Source organism: Paramisgurnus dabryanus, chromosome 1 (genome assembly GCF_030506205.2).
Source record: "Paramisgurnus dabryanus chromosome 1, PD_genome_1.1, whole genome shotgun sequence".
Taxonomy (NCBI): domain Eukaryota; kingdom Metazoa; phylum Chordata; class Actinopteri; order Cypriniformes; family Cobitidae; genus Paramisgurnus; species Paramisgurnus dabryanus.
The window spans coordinates 62,464,194-62,481,249 of record NC_133337.1 but is presented as its reverse complement, the minus strand read 5'-3'; the positions used below and the strand labels follow the sequence as shown (position 1 = coordinate 62,481,249).

The following is a 17,056-nucleotide window of genomic DNA, read 5'->3' as shown; positions in this document are numbered from 1 at the left end:
AACACAGACTTACAACCACAAAAGCAGCTTTACAGAAAATATATTTTATAACAAACATTCAAGACAGTATAAATATTTTGTCACTGTCTGAGATAATATAGAAAAACAATATAGAAAAAGAAAAGATGAGATAAAACATGAAAATAATAAAGCATAAAATACACACAGTTTTGTTTAGCCTAAGTCTGCGTTCACTTACATGATCTTTATACATGCATGGTCTTAAAATCTCTAATAACCCCATTCAGTGTTATAAATATGTCACAGCAGATCAGCTGCGTTTATTGTCTCTGAGAAAAGGAAGTTGAAGCATCGAAATGTGAAGGAGGACCAGCGCGAACAGCTTTAAACCGGTTTAAACACCCGACAACAAAAGCCGGTGTGAGCTGCAGCGGATCAGAGCACCAACACTGGTGATGATGAAGAGATCACCAGTATGTGCGTTCACATCAGCACACCCACAATCATTCATTTAGATCACTGATCGTCTTATATATTCACAAATATGATATGACATTTACGGTCAAAGCATCCGTAAAGAGCCGCATCAACATCCGGAACAGAATTTAAAACGGCAAACACCAGTATCCGCTCGGAGAGGTAAGATAATCATAGTTTATATTGTTTGCATGACGTGTCGTGTTATTTTTATAGAGTATACTGTAGATGTGACGTCATGGATCGCTCGCGCTACATCAAACTGGTATTGGTAACATTTATGTTCGCTATTGTTGTTCGTATTATTTTACGGATGACTTTAACAGCAGAACCAAGTGTGGGTTGGACTATCAGTGTGAAACGAAAAGTTGATCTGATAATAAAACAAAGCTGTTGCAGTGAGGTACAGTAAGTGCGTTTTTACGCGGCTGCAGCAGTGCGCGCGCCTCTTCTGCGTGTGCGCGTTGTGTTTACTGTGCCTTTTGTGTTTGACTTACAGTGATCGTTCATGCAATAATGCAAAATTGCCGTAAATTTACTTCATTATAAGATGTGACATAGTTTTACTCATTAGAACAGTAAAGATGATTTATTACTGAATGCGTATTTGGTGAGATTAATGAAATGCAAGTGGTACGCACAATCCTGACGAGTCTTATTAAACAAAGTGTTATGTTTATTATGATTATTTGCGTCAGACAAATAAGATTTGCCTTTTGTTTACTTTTGAAGCCAGGAGCGTACGTGTTGAAGATGATGAAGACCTGTCTCCATATCACCTTTTTAATGTTATTCTTCGTCATTTACCCATTGTCATTAAAAGGTTTACAATGACATGACTGTGAGTTTTCTTTTCTTCAACGTGGCAGGATACAGTTGCAGAAATGAGTTCTCAGAAAGCTCCAGATGGTGGATGGGGTTGGGCCATTGTGGTTGCCTCTTTCATGGGTCAGCTCCTGGCCTACGGCTCACCCCAGTCTGTCGGGGTGCTTTACCCGGAATGGTTAAACACCTTTCAAGACAGCAAGGGCATGACGGCGTGGGTTGGATCTCTGGTGTCTGGTGTCGGACTCATCGCTAGTAAGTACAGACCATTCGAGTTTAGGGCTGTGCAAAAATGAAACCCATGACCTTTGTGTCGCTAGCACTATTCTCTAGCACAGGGTTCCCCAAATCTTACCCTGGAGGGCAGAGGCGCTGCAGAGTTTAGCTCCATCCCTGATCAAACACACCTGAGCAAGTTAATCAAGGTCTTCATGATCACTAGAAAATCACAGGTGGGTAAGTTTGATAGGGTTGGACCAAAACTTTGTAGTGCTCAGGCCCTTCAGGATAAGATTTGGGGAACCCTGCTCTAGCAGTTAAAGGAGTAGTCCACTTTAAAGATGGGGTCCATTGACTTTTTATAGTAGGAAAAAAAATACTATGGTAAGTCAATGGGCCCCATCTATAGAGTGGACTACTCCTTAAAGCTACAGAAATAGTTTAACAATGAACAAAACAGTTGCAGTGCAGCGTCCCTCAGTTTTACACAGAGAAACACTAAGTCTGGTAAAGCTAGATAAAAATGTTTTAATGTCACAGTTGAGCAGTGTTTTTTGTGTCTTATATATCATTATATACTGTAATGCTTGTTTTTTTTTGGCACAGGTCCCATCTGCAGTGCCTGTGTTGTGAATTTTGGGGCCAGACCTGTGACCATCTTCAGTGGGGTCATGGTCTCTGGAGGGCTTATGCTTAGTGCATTTGCACCCAACGTTCAGTTTCTTATATTCTCTTATGGAATAGTGGTTGGTAAGTTGTTGGCAAGTGTATTGAATGACTGAAATAGGTTTTTCATTAGCTAGCATTAACAAAAAGCTAAGTTTGACAGCAAGTGAGATGTACACAAAATATGTTTTTCACAACTATAACAAACTGTCAGTATATTTTTGAATTGTTTCACAACAATCGTCAGATCAGGCTAATTTATATGAATTAATACAGATAATATATCTAATGTTGAATGTCTATTAGCCTGAATATTTAATCAAAATAAAAACAATAATTTTGTTTTAATAATTTTAACCTTGTACTACACAGGACTTGGCTGTGGACTTGTTTATGCTGCTACTGTAACCATCACATGCCAGTATTTCGACAATAGACGTGGTCTTGCTCTCGGCATTGTTACAACAGGTAAATGTTTTAATCATAATTGACTGCAAAGTAAAAAATAACAGGGATGCAAACTCATCGGGGTGGAAAAGGTGACAAAGACACAAGCTATATGTAAGGAATAATTGACGACTGGCCGTTGAATTATAAGAAAATAATGCACACCCAAGGTGGTAATGAGTTACACTGCGGGTGTGCATTATTTCAAATAATTCAAAGGACCGGAATCAGTTATTCCGCTTATACCACAGTTACCCCAAACATTGATCTGGGGGTGTATTACAGACAAATCTTAAATTTAAAATCTTATCTTTACTGTTTGGTAACCATGGTAATTCCACATTGGACCTCATTTAAGACAAAAGCTATTACAGAATAGCATTTCTAAGTGCATTATCTTATCTTAACTTTATATATGAAAGTGGCATTATAGAAGCATCCTAACTTGACAAAACATCCTAAAAATGGTCTTAACTTTAGGGCAACCCCACAGGTGTCCTAACTTAAAACTTGAAAAAAGAAAGCTAACTGAAACAATCACAGTTAAGTTATCTTATCAGTGATCACTTGATGGGATCACAATGAATACAGTACACAGTCAGCATCTATTTATTCTCATTTCTCGATCAAATGTTGAAATGTACAGTAGTATCCAAGCACTTAGGAAGAATAGTTTTCTCATTTTTGTTAGTAACATTTGCTAAATGTTTAAATTTAATGGGAACTCATAGATGATGTGCAACGCACACTGATGCTAAAACACTTATAAAAACATTATAAGACTATTATTACAATGAATTTAATAAAATTTATTTTTCTGCCCTATTGAAATATAAAGGACACGTCTTTTGTTTACTGCAGCAGCAGCTCACACATTGTTGGTTGCTTGGTAACAGACCCAAGAGTTGGTTGCCGAACATGATGAAGCGATTTAAGATTTCCTACCTAGAGATGAGATAAGATTTGGTGAGATAAGATGAGAATCCTAAGATTTGCTTCTGTAATATAATTTGCGAAAAATCCTAATTTAACATATCCTAAGATAGTTAAGACATAAGATAGAAAGTTTCTGTAATACGCCCCCTGGTGCCTATTTTTAAGACATTTAAAAGGTTAAGTGTGTGGTTTATAAATAAAATTTACACGGTATATCACAGTTTATATATAAATTTTATTTGTATTGTCATTTGAATATTTGTATAGATTGTAGATCATATTAACTTTAGCATTTACTAATACTGTTAACATTAGTTAATGCACCATGAACATGACATGAATAACTTTACTGACATAAACAAGATACAAAAAAGTATTACAGTAAATTGTATTTCATATTATTCAGTACACATAAACAAATAATCCAGGGTCTGGAAATTCAAAACTAGCCCAAAAGCATCCCAATGACTATTTACAGACAAATACCAATAACTAATAAACAAAATCCTTTCATCTTTAACCCGCAGAAAAAAATCAACTAACTGAAACAGTTTAAAAGCAGAGGACTTGGCAACGCAGCGCACATCATCTCTCATTGAGTTCACGCTTTATCTCTGGATAAAAGTCAAAGTTGAGTTTAAGAAGTTTTCAGATATAGGCAAAGAAAACACAATGATCGAGAGGCACAACACTATTTTATTGCTTTATGTAATGTTATGAAAGACATGAATGCAGCAGCATGTACAGCGCGTCACCCCATTATCTTAATAATAATGCGTGTTGTCATTGCCTCGTTGATGCATGTTTCTGTGATGTGTAAATAAGAGGTAAATATAAGATGTAAACTTAAGCACAATTCTTCTGTATATGTGCACAAATTGAATGTGTCAAATAGCCAAATTAGGTGACTATAAATTGTAAAACATAACCGCCATAACCTACAAAACTCATTGAATCAGATCACAAGAAGGACCTATTTTGGATGTAACGGCAAATTTGGAATGGAAGGAGACAAGTTTGCATCCCTGTAAATAAAACATTACCATTTCAACGTTAAGACACTTTTCACATAAACATTTTGATCTGTGTCATTTCTGCACAGCTAGAGGCACCAACTAGAATTACAAAAATAAAACACATTTTTACATCATTATCGATATACGTCTCTAAAAATACAGTACTCTTAAAGTCACTATAGGTAAAAACACATTCAGGTATCCAACAATATTTCATGTTCTTTTGCTTTTCAGTGGTGATATGAAAAGACGTAAAGCAGAGGCCTGTAAAGTGTGATCTGAGTTATTATTTTTTTTTATATTATTGCAGTTTGGTGTGGAGAAGCATGGGGAGCTTCTGCTAGGAATAAACTTCATTAAATCCACAACATTCCCTCAACATCCTCCACCTTACAAATACCTTATCAATGTGTCCAGTGGTTTTACTCTTTGTGTTTTAGAAAAGTCTGCCTTGCACATCTTTTACTTTGCATTGTCTCAGCCACACTTATTCACTGTTTCTGCGTTCTCATCCTTACTTCATGATAGTTTGATTTGATATTTGATAACCTAAACAAACATAAATCATAACAGTTAGCATTGCTTCAATGTTCACAGGTACGAGTATTGGAGGTTTCCTATATGCCACTCTGCAGAATGAGTTCATTGTGCTCTTTGGTCTCGACGGCTGCCTTTTGCTAATTGGTGGTTTTGCACTAAACATCATCGCCTGTGCTGGATTCATGAGGCCACTGCACCTGCCAGCCTACTACCTCAAACAGAGAAAAGCACTGAGCGAGAAGGCCGAAGACCCTGTGGCGGAGGATCCGGTCGAGATAAACCGTTCGGTCACAAAAGTGCTCATCACAGGGGAGACTAAAAACACAGCAAGCCGCCTGAGGTACGCGGCGCTGGTGCAGATAATAAAGAGCAAACAAAAGATGTACTGTGAATACTTGCACTCGGCTGGAGAGCTGCTTCAGAATCGGGTTTTCCTGGCCATGTGCGTGTCTTTATTCATGAGTTGCCTCGGATTGTATCCCCCTCTCCTCTTCCTGGAGGATTTAGCTCAGGGCGAGGGTCTGATTGAGGGCATCAGCACCATCCCTCTGGTCTCCATCATTTCCATCTCTGCTGGGGTGGGAAAGCTGCTGTTGGGCATCGTCATGGACATTCGGTGGATGAACAGCATCTTCCTCTACGCCTTCACTTTGCTGGGCACCGGTCTGGCACTCCTCGTAATTCCTTTCACCAAAAACTATGCCGGGCTGCAGGTTATCTCTGCCGTGCTGGGGTTTTGTTCCGGGAACTGGTCCGTCATACCCTACATGACCACTAAGGTTGTGGGAATGGATCGTCTGACTGAGGCGTACGGGATCTTGATGTTCTTCAGCGGATTTAGCATCATGCTCGGACCACCCATTGCAGGTAATGTTTTTGGAACCTGTTGTCATGATTTCATAAATACTTTAGAGGTAAATGAGTACAGAAGAAAAAGTCCTTGCATTCATTGAAGTCCAAGAAAAGAGATTTAGGTTGGAAACCATAACTTGTGTCGTTGTTTACTTTGGGATTGTTAACATGTACTAACACACACTTACATAACGAAAGAAATATAAAATCGTGAAACAGAAAATAGGGTCTCTTTAATTAAACCCAATCCTATAACTTGTGTTTTTCGGTTGACTCCAGGCTGGATTTATGACTGGATGCACTCGTACAACCTGGCGTTCTTCTGCAGTGGTGGTTTGGTGTTGTTGGGAGGAGCTGCTCTTTTCATTTCTGCTTTGTCTTGCTGGAACAAGAACCAGGATGAAGCCAACACATCCGAGATCGAAAACAACACAGAGTGCGATACGGTGGCCACTGTGGCCTGAGTTTTTAACACGAGATCAGCGCTTGTTTATGCACTCTTGCAACTCTTTTTCATTTTTGTGAGAATGTTATGCTAAAAACTCCAGGAAATCAAACAGGATCGTCCTGTGTTTATCTGGCCTTGTTTTAAGAGGCTCTGGTCTGACATACGTAAAAGTTTTCAGTTTTACAATTGTCTTTGTTTATTGTAAACATAAAACAACTTCAAATTTATCGTTTGTTGTATTGTTTTAAAATGGTCTGAGACTTGATCCGTTTACACATAGTCTGAAACATTTAGGTTTTGTTGTATGGCCACTATTTTTAACTATAAATAAATGTAATTTTTTATAGCTTTTATCCTGAAAAATATTTTGCAGTATTGGTACCAAAGCTCTTTTGTGTTGATGATGTATTTATTTGTCTTTTGTTTATGTTAAATGCTGTAACTGATGTCAAAGACAGGTCACACACAGCCACAGCACCATAAAGCCACTATGTATGTTTTGCCTTTGAATTTTCTATGTTGTAATACAGACTGTAGTAGATACTCAATATTTACACATTATGAAGCAATATGTTTTTGTAGATGTGCTGACAGTCAGGTTGATGTTTTTATAGCCGTTTACGTATGTCGCTTTAATTTCTATATTAGTTTTGTATACTTTTGTAAATAACTGTTTTTATACACTTTGCATAAGATTGTGTACGGTTGTATTTGTAATGCTTAGTGTTTGTTTTTGCTTTTTCACATTAAATTAACACTTGAAATTTTATTTTGGTTTTAGTATTTAAGGAACATTGATGGTCACCAGAAAGGAAAAAGTAAAGGTAAAAATGTTTACTTTCTGTAAAGTGTAATAGTTAATACGGTCATTTTTTTCAGGACCAAATGTGTCCATTGAAGGAAACTTTTACATGTAGTGGACTGTATCCACTATCTTTTACTGTTGTTTTATCTTTGTTTTTCGTTAATAAAGTGTTGATGATTAAAAAAAAACATTTATTTGTCTTTAACAGTTTTTTTTTTATAAAATAAGATACAAGACTTTTATGATGGCCTGTTTATGCAGAATGCAAACAAAGCAAGGCCTCTTTGCTACAGGTTTTATAAGAATGCCATTATGGGCTAGCTGTGTGGTCTCTATGGTGACAGTAACCATGGTGAGTGCAATAAGATCTTCATTGATGCAGTCAGTAGGATTGGTTTACCTGCAGGTTTCTGTGAAATGTGACTAGGAACACCTCTAATGCTATTAAATCATTGAACAAACATCTAATAGCTTTCTTACTTTTTAATTGTTTGTTTATTTTTATACAGTATGTCTCTATCCATCATATGTGGAGAAACCACACAACTGACATATGCATATTTTAATCTCCTTTAAGAAAAGCTACTTGTGATCCCTAAAAAAATCCATTACTGCAGTATAACTTTAATGCTTGAACATTCATGCAACAGCAATAATTTAAAATATAAACAGCAAGATTCAAAAACATCAAATCATTGATTTAGCCAACAACTACTGTAACAGCTTTAATAAATATATAACATATACCACATTTTTGCTTTTTTTACTGTTTTAATATATGCAAAGTGATCATCAAATCTGTCACATGACAACAAAGTAAACATACCTGCAGTCAGCAGAGGGCGACAGTGCATCATCTGACCTGCAGTTTTGAACTGATTGATCATCCAATATTTTAGATATATTTTAATATGCATGATAAATAACCATTAATATTTTGTGTAAGATATGCATAGTAAACCTTGTAAGGTTAAATAAACTGCAGATTTTAAAAAATCAGAAATTATAGTTTTTAATTAAATTATTAAAGTTCAAAGGTCAACATAAGTAACAGTGAACTATAATTATTGTTTAATATGTCTGCAAAGGTAAACTTTGTATCAGAGTGAGCTGGCAGTGTGTTACCATGGTAACGTCTGAGACTGATGCTGGGGATGACCACTGGTCTGCTCTCCAGAGTGCCATCTGTGATTAACTTCGTATAAATAATCAGTTTTCCTCTCTCTATATGATTGTATAACAATCATTGAACTCTGGTCTCAGGCATCCGATTAATACTGTAACTCTATTAGTTATACATGTATTAAGTCTTGGTCCTGATCACCTAGGTAATTTGGTTAAAAAGACTAACTATCCATGTTACAACTTTGGTTGTAATTATTTGTGAGGTTTTGTGTGTGTCCGTCGTCTAGTCAAATCAAATTTGTTTATATAGCGCTTTTTTTTTACAATGTTGCATTGTTTCAAAGCAGCTTTACATGAAATAACAAGAACCCACAGAAAGTTAGGAAATTATTAATTGTATTAGTATCAGAACAAAAGATGTTAATGTTCGGTTCCATTCAATATAACTATTGTGGTAGCCTATAAATATTTTTATATATGTTTAATTAAAGTTGAGTGCATCACATGTCATATATTCTTGTGTTTATTCTAGCCAACATTATGGGCAGTATTTCAATTTTATTTAAAAAAAGTTAAATGGTATTTGTATTGTATTTTCAATACATTTAAGATGATTATTTTTATACTTCAAAATACATAATTTGTGCCAATCAAGCTCTTTATCAGACACAATTCCCCATCCAATCGCAACATTCATGCCTATGAGATGCAACTGTACAACTCAGAATTGGATCAGGGACTTTTCTACATGTATTTTGTGTATTTTAGTGTAGTTATCTTAAAGGCTACACAAAAGTGACTCAAACTGCATTTCATAGACTGGCCGCTAGAGGCTGGCTACAAAAGGGAGTCAATGACTCCCCAAAAATGACTTTCTTAGTATTTTTGTCTCCTGTTTTTAATACAAATATCTAAAAATTCTTAAATTTAGGTGCATTTTCTCGATGAGCAAATTATCTTAGCAAATAAGTCTAGTTTTTAGACACAAAATATCAAATGTATGTGAATTTGTGACTAAAACAAGCTAAAAAATGTATAAATCTGCCAGTGGGGTGAGCAAATTTTTTTAATAGTTTAAAAATGTTCAAGATGTATTTGCTTATATATATATATATATATATATATATATATATATATATATATATATATATATATATATATATATATATATATATATATATATATATATATATATATATATATATATATATATATATATATATATTTGTTTGTTTAAACTACACTGTAGAAAATAGCTGTAATTATGCAGCTGGTTGCCAGTAACTGAACAAACTGTTGCCAGTAAATAGCATAAATGTAAAATCTACAGTAAGTTACTGGCAACCAGCTGCCAGTACTACTGTAATTTCTACAGATTTGTTTTTAGTGTATATTTATTTTCTTCATCACTTTGCTCATCAAGAAAATGCATCTTAAGAATTTTTTTGATATTTGTACTAAAAAAATACAAAAATACTAAGTTAGAAAGTAATTTGTGCAGTGTATTAAGGCCTTAAAGTTCTGAATAATTAAGGGCATGGCCCCTTGAGTAATGGGTAAACTGCCCTTGCTATCACTAACATTGCATGATTTCAGCAACCAGCCACCTTCAGCTTCACCCATGCCCAGCCCCTTTACCCATTTTCAGTTATCTGCGAGTGATGCACGGTGACGCAATGCCAGGATGGTGACAGCAAGCCCTGCCAACTATTGACTTCAAAAAAACCATTTTACAAACCTATGGGTGATGTCACAGACACTAAGTCCATATTTTTCACAGTCTATGGTCTATACATGCTTTTGTAAAAACCTCACAATAGACTGTCACACTTTTAGGGATGTACACTAGGAAGTTAGAAGCCAATTTTGTAACCTTTCCTTTATTGATATCGGGAGTTGGTGAAGAGTCATTCAGATGAGATTGTGGGGTTGTTGATTTGCCGTTGTTCCATCAATCTAAAGATCTTGTGAGTCACCTGAGGACAGTCTACGCCATTCAGCTTCACAACAAATTAAAACAAGAGCCTTATCCGCCTCAGACCAGCGTTAAAGACATTTCTATTTCCTGTGTTTTGCTAGTGACAAAACATCCGTTTCATGAGTCACTCTTTAAATCCAAATGCAGTGTAACCAACATTATATTATTGTGTCCTGTATGATATATATTAAAATTAATATGGCATCTGTTTAAACATCTCGCGAGACTAAAGAATCTCTGTTGTCTTTTAATTCGTGAAAGCCCAGATGAGCTTCTCAAGTATCAAGCATTTAATTCTTTCTCTGGCTTTATGTATCCCTTGGTAATAAAATGGATGCCTTGTGCAAGATCTTTTGACATTAAATGGATGCAATACATCAGTGTCTACATCAACTCAACTATTTATTCAGATCAACCATTAGCTCTGTAAACTACAATGTAACTACTTTAAAAATGCACTTTTACAGCATGGGCTCCTAAAATAATTTAAGTCTTATTACAATTTTACAAAACATGAATAAAATGAATAATGAATAAAAAACAGGTCAACATTTAAGATTAAATGTAAAAAACATGATTGTATATGTAACCTACTTGTCTTTCATTCTGAGGCAAATTTATAACCTACATATGTATTTTGGAGGGACAGATAAACATTCATTGTGTTTCTTTCTATGGCATTATTTTGTTTTGGCCTGCCAGCTGTTTTGGTGTGACCTCATTCTTTTTTGCAGGCCAAACTTTCCTGACTTCACTGTAATCAGGTCTCTCTCTCTCTTTCTCTCTCCAGCCATGCATTATTAATGTGTTATGTCCACTTGGTAGGACAAATATGATGACTATACATTAGCGTGTTTCTTCTGTTAGGGCATTAAAGGCCCTGCAAGGAGAAGAAACATTTGTGAAAAGCCTTGAGTACCTCTTGAGTACCTATAGAGTTGTACTGCATCCTTCATATCTCCAAAGAGTCTTTAGTTTTAATAGATTTATAAAAGACAGATCAGCTCTTACAATCCTTTCTGGAAAAACCCGACCCCCTCGAGGCGTAACACAGAAGGAAGGTCACAAGCAAGCAACACACAAAAAATATTATCCCACTATCTGTGGATAACTTATGATTCACTACATGTTTGTGTCGTTTAAAGTACTTTTTCTTGGTGAAAATGACAATCGTTTCGCTAGTTAAGACCCTTATGCCTCAGTTAGGATCGTTAAGAGCCCTTATGAGCTGCAATGAAACTGTAAACTGTTGAGGTCCACTAAGTCCACTATATGGAGAAAAATCCTGGAATGTTTTCTTTAAAAAACGAATTCCTTCTTGACTAAACAAAGAAAGACATAAACATCTTGGATGACATGCTGATGAGTAAATTATCAGATTTTTATAAAGTGGCTAACAAATACTAACAAACATGTCAAAACAAAAACTTTATGCATTTTATATCATTATGAAGGCCCACTGCACCAGATATATCAGAATTCATTACATGTCTACCGCTCTCTTTCTCTCTCCCACACTGATGAAGAGGAGTTTTTCTAGATGTTATTAACATATAAAGCCTCAGACATTAGCACTATGAAAACAATAGCTTTCTATGTGAATTTCACAAAAAACAATTTACAGGAGATGTACCGGAGCTCAGATGTTAAGTAATATCTTTGTCTTAAATATTTTTCCTTCACTTTGTTAGATCTGGACTCCACACCACAGACAAAATAAAAAAGAACGATCCAGCCCCGGACACCAGATCACATCAGAAAATATAAGTTTACTTTGTTAAAGTATCTGTCAGATACAAGGCTGATCAATCGTTGCTGGAGAGCATAAACAGAGTCGTGAGACGGAGGTTTAGATGATAAAAATAGAACAGAGTTTTATTGATGGACAGTAGTTTCAGTTGCATATGCCTCAATGTTCAAACCTCGTCTACCCCAGGAATACAGCATGCACGGTTATATCCAAAATTGCTCAGCTGCATCATCCCTTAGACCTTGGGCTTCCATAAACATTCTCTTTATCTATCTTGTTTACACACAAACAGAACAGTTCTATGAAACTGTAACGATATAAACAGGCTGGAAACAGATGCAGGAAAAATAACACAGGTTTATTTTTAGAGGCAGACAAACACAGCAACACGGAACAATACAATGTCCAGATGATGGTAATGGTGCTCAAAGGACTACGGTGGTAAGCGGGTGACGGTGGTTGTAGTGATTGTTGGTGGATGGGTCTGTAGTGAAATATAATCCAGGAAACAGAGATCGGAACATCCAACACGAAGACGACACGACTACAATTCACACACGCTGTACAAACAATCCAGAGGACCACGGAGGCCAAACAAAGTGCGAGGATCTGACGAGGAACAGAGAGCAGAGTGAGTTTATATGGAGAGTCTGTAATGATGAGCAGCTGGAGTTGGACAATCAACACAGGTGAAGGGAATCGGGATAACGAGCACATGACATCACAGGTGAGTAAACACCGTACACAAGACACAGAGAGAGCAGTGCATTTACCCACCGTGACAGATACTTCCCAAATGTGAAACTGAACCACCAAGAGACATATAAAATATAGAAATACAATGAATTAATGAATTATATAATAAAATGTAGAAATATAATAATGAATGAATAAATGAATAATGAATAAAAACAATAATTAATAAATGAATTAATAAACAATAATGTAGTAATAAAAATGATAATAATGAAATTGATAATGATAAAATAATATTAAATAATCAAATACAATAATTAAATGGATAAAAACTAATGATTATAAAATGATTATGATGATTATGTAAATAAATGATTAAACATAAAAAAACACAATAATAAAAACATTCTGCACGTGAGGATCGAAGGTAGGATCCTTCAACTTTCTTAACAATTTTGTTGACATGCAGTTATACAAATACACAATGTCTCTTACACTTATGACTAATGTCAGAATATTATTGCATTAGTTACAAAATTTCAAACCTCTCCAATCTCAACATTTTAAAGGAGAAACACACGAGATTACTGCAGTCCATAGATAAAGAATCTGTTAACAGAAGAAACATCAGAGATATAAAAACATATGTGTTTGTTCTCACTGGTAAAAATCAATGCAAATATCAAAGGCAAATATAATAATAAAATAACAGTAGCCTATGGTAATTTTTTGTTTGTGTAGTGATTATAAGGCCACCTATTATGGAAGTTAAGCTTTTAATATTTCCTCCAGAGTTTATTAGTTGTATTATTAATCAGATGAATTATTCATGATCTCTTGTTTTTATTATGCAAGTTTCTGAGGTGTGAAAGAGCAGGATTCTCCATCCACAGGCTGTTCCTGTTTTTCACACACACACTGCAAAAAATCACTTTCTTACTTAGCATTTTTGTCTTGTTTTCAGTAGAAATATCTAAACATTCTTAAATCAAGATGTATTTTCTTGATGAGCAAAATGACCTAAGAAAATAATACTAGTTTTTAGACAAAAAATATACAATTTAAGTAGATTTGTGCTTAAAACATGCAAAAATATCTGCCAATGGGGTGAGAAAATTTTACTTGAATTAAGTGTTTAAGAAAAAAGAAATCTTATTTCACAATTTTTTTCTCACCCCATTGGCAGATAATTTTGCTTGTTTTAAGGACAATTTCACTTAAATTGTATATTATTTGTCTTAAAACTAGACTCATTTTGCTCATCAAGAAAAACCATCTTAATTTAAGAATTTTTAGATATTTCTACTGAAAACAAGACAAAAATACTAAGTAAGAAAGTAATTTTTTGCAGTGCATGGACAGCTTTTACTTATGAATCATGAAACTCTGCTTTCTTTTGTTTTAGTATTGTAATGTGTGGGATGATACTATATGTCAACATAATAAGTCAAGACAATTACACAAACAAAATAATGTGTTGAATATTGGAGAGATGAGCAGCAGGTGCTGATGTTGTGTGTTTTATGTGACATAGAGACATTTGTGTATGAGGAACAAGATCCAGGGTCACACAATACAGGGTTTGTGAGGTTCAGGAACAATTTCTGTGACAATGAAAGTCTTACGAAAGAATTTTTTTTTTACATTTTACAACAAGTCTTAGATTCAGACAATCTATCACAGTGATAAAAATTAATAACATTTTGTTTTGTGTATGTAATGGTTGGTTGGTTTCCTTGTCCCGTCTTGTTTTTGTTTTGCCTGCTTTGCTTTGTGTTTACCTAATACATTTCTGCACTTGGATTTGCTGCCTCAGCATGTCTGTCCACCAACATTGCAATTAATATGATATCGATATGTCATACATCTAAATATTTACACAGAAACATTTTAATGCAGATTCAGATATCGTGTGTAGTCTTTTAAATACCGGTATGCTGGTGCAAACCTGATCACCTTAAACTGCATGGTCTTTGAAATAAATGTCCAAAGATTTTGCTATATAAAGGTTTTGGACACAAACTGTCAACAAAAATATGAATGGTCAGACATTTTCTTTATAAAGCTAATACATTTAGTAATAATGTGCAAACCTACAAACCTCAAGGTTAAACAGCATGGCCTGGTTTCACAGACAAGACTTAGCTAAATTCAGGACTAGGCATTAGTTAAATCAGGGGTGTTAAAATCAATTCTGGCCCTCCTCCTCATCCTTATGTGACCTGCAAGACTTATTTAAAAATTATTTTACTTATGTGGCCCGCGAGAGCCTGAGTTAAATTAAAGGGCACATATTATGCCCATTTTTACAAGATGTAATTAGGTGTGTCCAGAATGTGTCCATGAAGTTTTAGCTCAAAATACTTTACAGATTATTCATTATATGTCCAAAATGCCCTTTTTTGCGATGGGTGCAAAATGCGCTGTTTTTATGTGTGTACCTAATGTAAATGAGCTACAGCCATAGACCGTAAAAAATATGGACGTAGTGTTCGTGACATCACCCATTGGTTAGTGAAGATCGTTTTTGAAGCTTAAAGTAGGCATTGCCTGCCGTCGGCGTCGTGGCCGTGTGTCACTGTGAATCACTCACGGAAATACGAAAATGGGTAAAGAGGCGGGACATGAGTGAAGCTGAGGTGGCTGGTTGCTGAAACCATGCACGCCTAGCTCGATTATAGTGACAGCAGTAAAAAAAAAAAAAAATTCAAAGTAAAAAAAATTCATTACCATGTACAGAGCTCTTATTATTCATCTATGACAATGCTCTGTGATGCAGCCTCACAAATGGGTACAACGCATAGCATCAGGATTAGAGTTGTATAGTACTTAAGTATTTGTACTTTCTGCATAAAAGTAAATTTTCATTTAATCGTATTTTATTAGTGTTTTTCTTTGGAAAACATACATTCCAAAACACATTATCATAATTTTTACTCCACTACATTTCATAATTTCAAGTTTTTGGTTTATATTTAATATTTAAGTACATTAAACATCTAGTAATTAATGTACTTTTACTTAAGTAAAAAAATTTTCGTACTTTTACTCAAGAAAGTAAAAGTACACAATTTTTATGTAATTAGGCATTAAATCAATTTTAATATGCAATATATAATGAATACACAGTATGATTCTATGCTTTAGAATGTAGTGAAAAATTTTTAGTAAAGAAAAGTAAATTTTTTCCCAAGACAAACACTCTGATAAAGCACAGATGCTTGGCAAATGTAACTAAAATACTTAAGTATTATACACCTCTGATCAGGATTGAAGTTTATTAAAATTGCAGAATGAAATGCTGTAATATTAATTTGGTCAAAGCAGTAAATGTAAACTTTTCAAAAAGGGTTTTGTCCACATTGAGCGCCTGTATACTGTTTTTTTCACGCTCACACTAGGGTAGTGAGCACCCAAAGCGTTTGTGCCGGCAGCCGGCGTTTTTTTGTTTCCAATGGAATCGCGCGGCATTTCAAATTTGCCAGCAGCTGGCGGGTTTTGTTTTCCACTCGTCAATGTCACTTCTCGCTCGTTCAATCACAGTGGAGGAGGGGTGGGGCAAATATAACAACAACCAACCGGCACATCGTTCAACGACTAATAAACAAAGCAGTATTATAGCAACATAGTAAGCGTCCACCTGGAGTTTCAGCTGCATTTAAATGCTTTGGTGTGCATTTTACCTTCTTTGGGTGAAATGCTCAGGGCCCGGTTCCCCGATAACGTTCACTCTTAGCGTGCTAAGAAGACTCAAAAAGATATATCTTACCAAAGTTGTTTATGTTCCTAAGTGTGTTCCCCGAAATGTCTCTTAGGAAGCTTCTTAACACGCTGCCTCTAAGAACGACGTACAATGGCGCTGTCCCAAGTGAAGGTGCTGAATTATTTGCGATCGATCACTCAGGGATCGATTTTCCACTTCACACGAAGGTGCATTACGACGTTAAGAAAGACAACACGTTATATACAAATGGAACATTACTCAAATTATTTCAGTCACATTTATTTTAACATAGTTTAAGTTATCTGTAAAATATAGACTATTAATTAAATTATCAAATTGTTAGTAATACGGGTAGACGAACCGGGTATCCCTCGCTATTTATTTAAAAAATATGTAATACACTTTTATACGAATGTTAAGGTACTTAACAATCAGAATTGATTGGCAAGCAGCTGCAGTATTTTTGATTAATGCGGTATTGCTTACCATTAATGTTTTCAATAAAAAGCAACCTAGTTAGATAGAGAATATGGTCTGAGAAGATCTAGCAGCTTCATAATGAGTTATCTTGGAAGGCGATTTTTTTATTTA

At 35.2% G+C, this 17,056-nt stretch overlaps 1 protein-coding gene across 1 annotated transcript; it reads left to right on the top strand.

The window, feature by feature from the left end:
* The first annotated feature begins 293 nt into the window (after positions 1-293).
* On the top strand, positions 294-7,363 carry slc16a9b (solute carrier family 16 member 9b). Its single transcript, XM_065242785.2, has 6 exons — positions 294-600; positions 1,308-1,518; positions 2,089-2,232; positions 2,521-2,616; positions 5,145-5,954; positions 6,219-7,363. The coding sequence occupies exons 2-6, from the start codon at positions 1,323-1,325 to the stop codon at positions 6,401-6,403; spliced, it is 1,431 nt and encodes a 476-aa protein (XP_065098857.1). The 5' UTR covers positions 294-600; positions 1,308-1,322; the 3' UTR covers positions 6,404-7,363.
* The last annotated feature ends 9,693 nt before the right edge of the window (positions 7,364-17,056 follow it).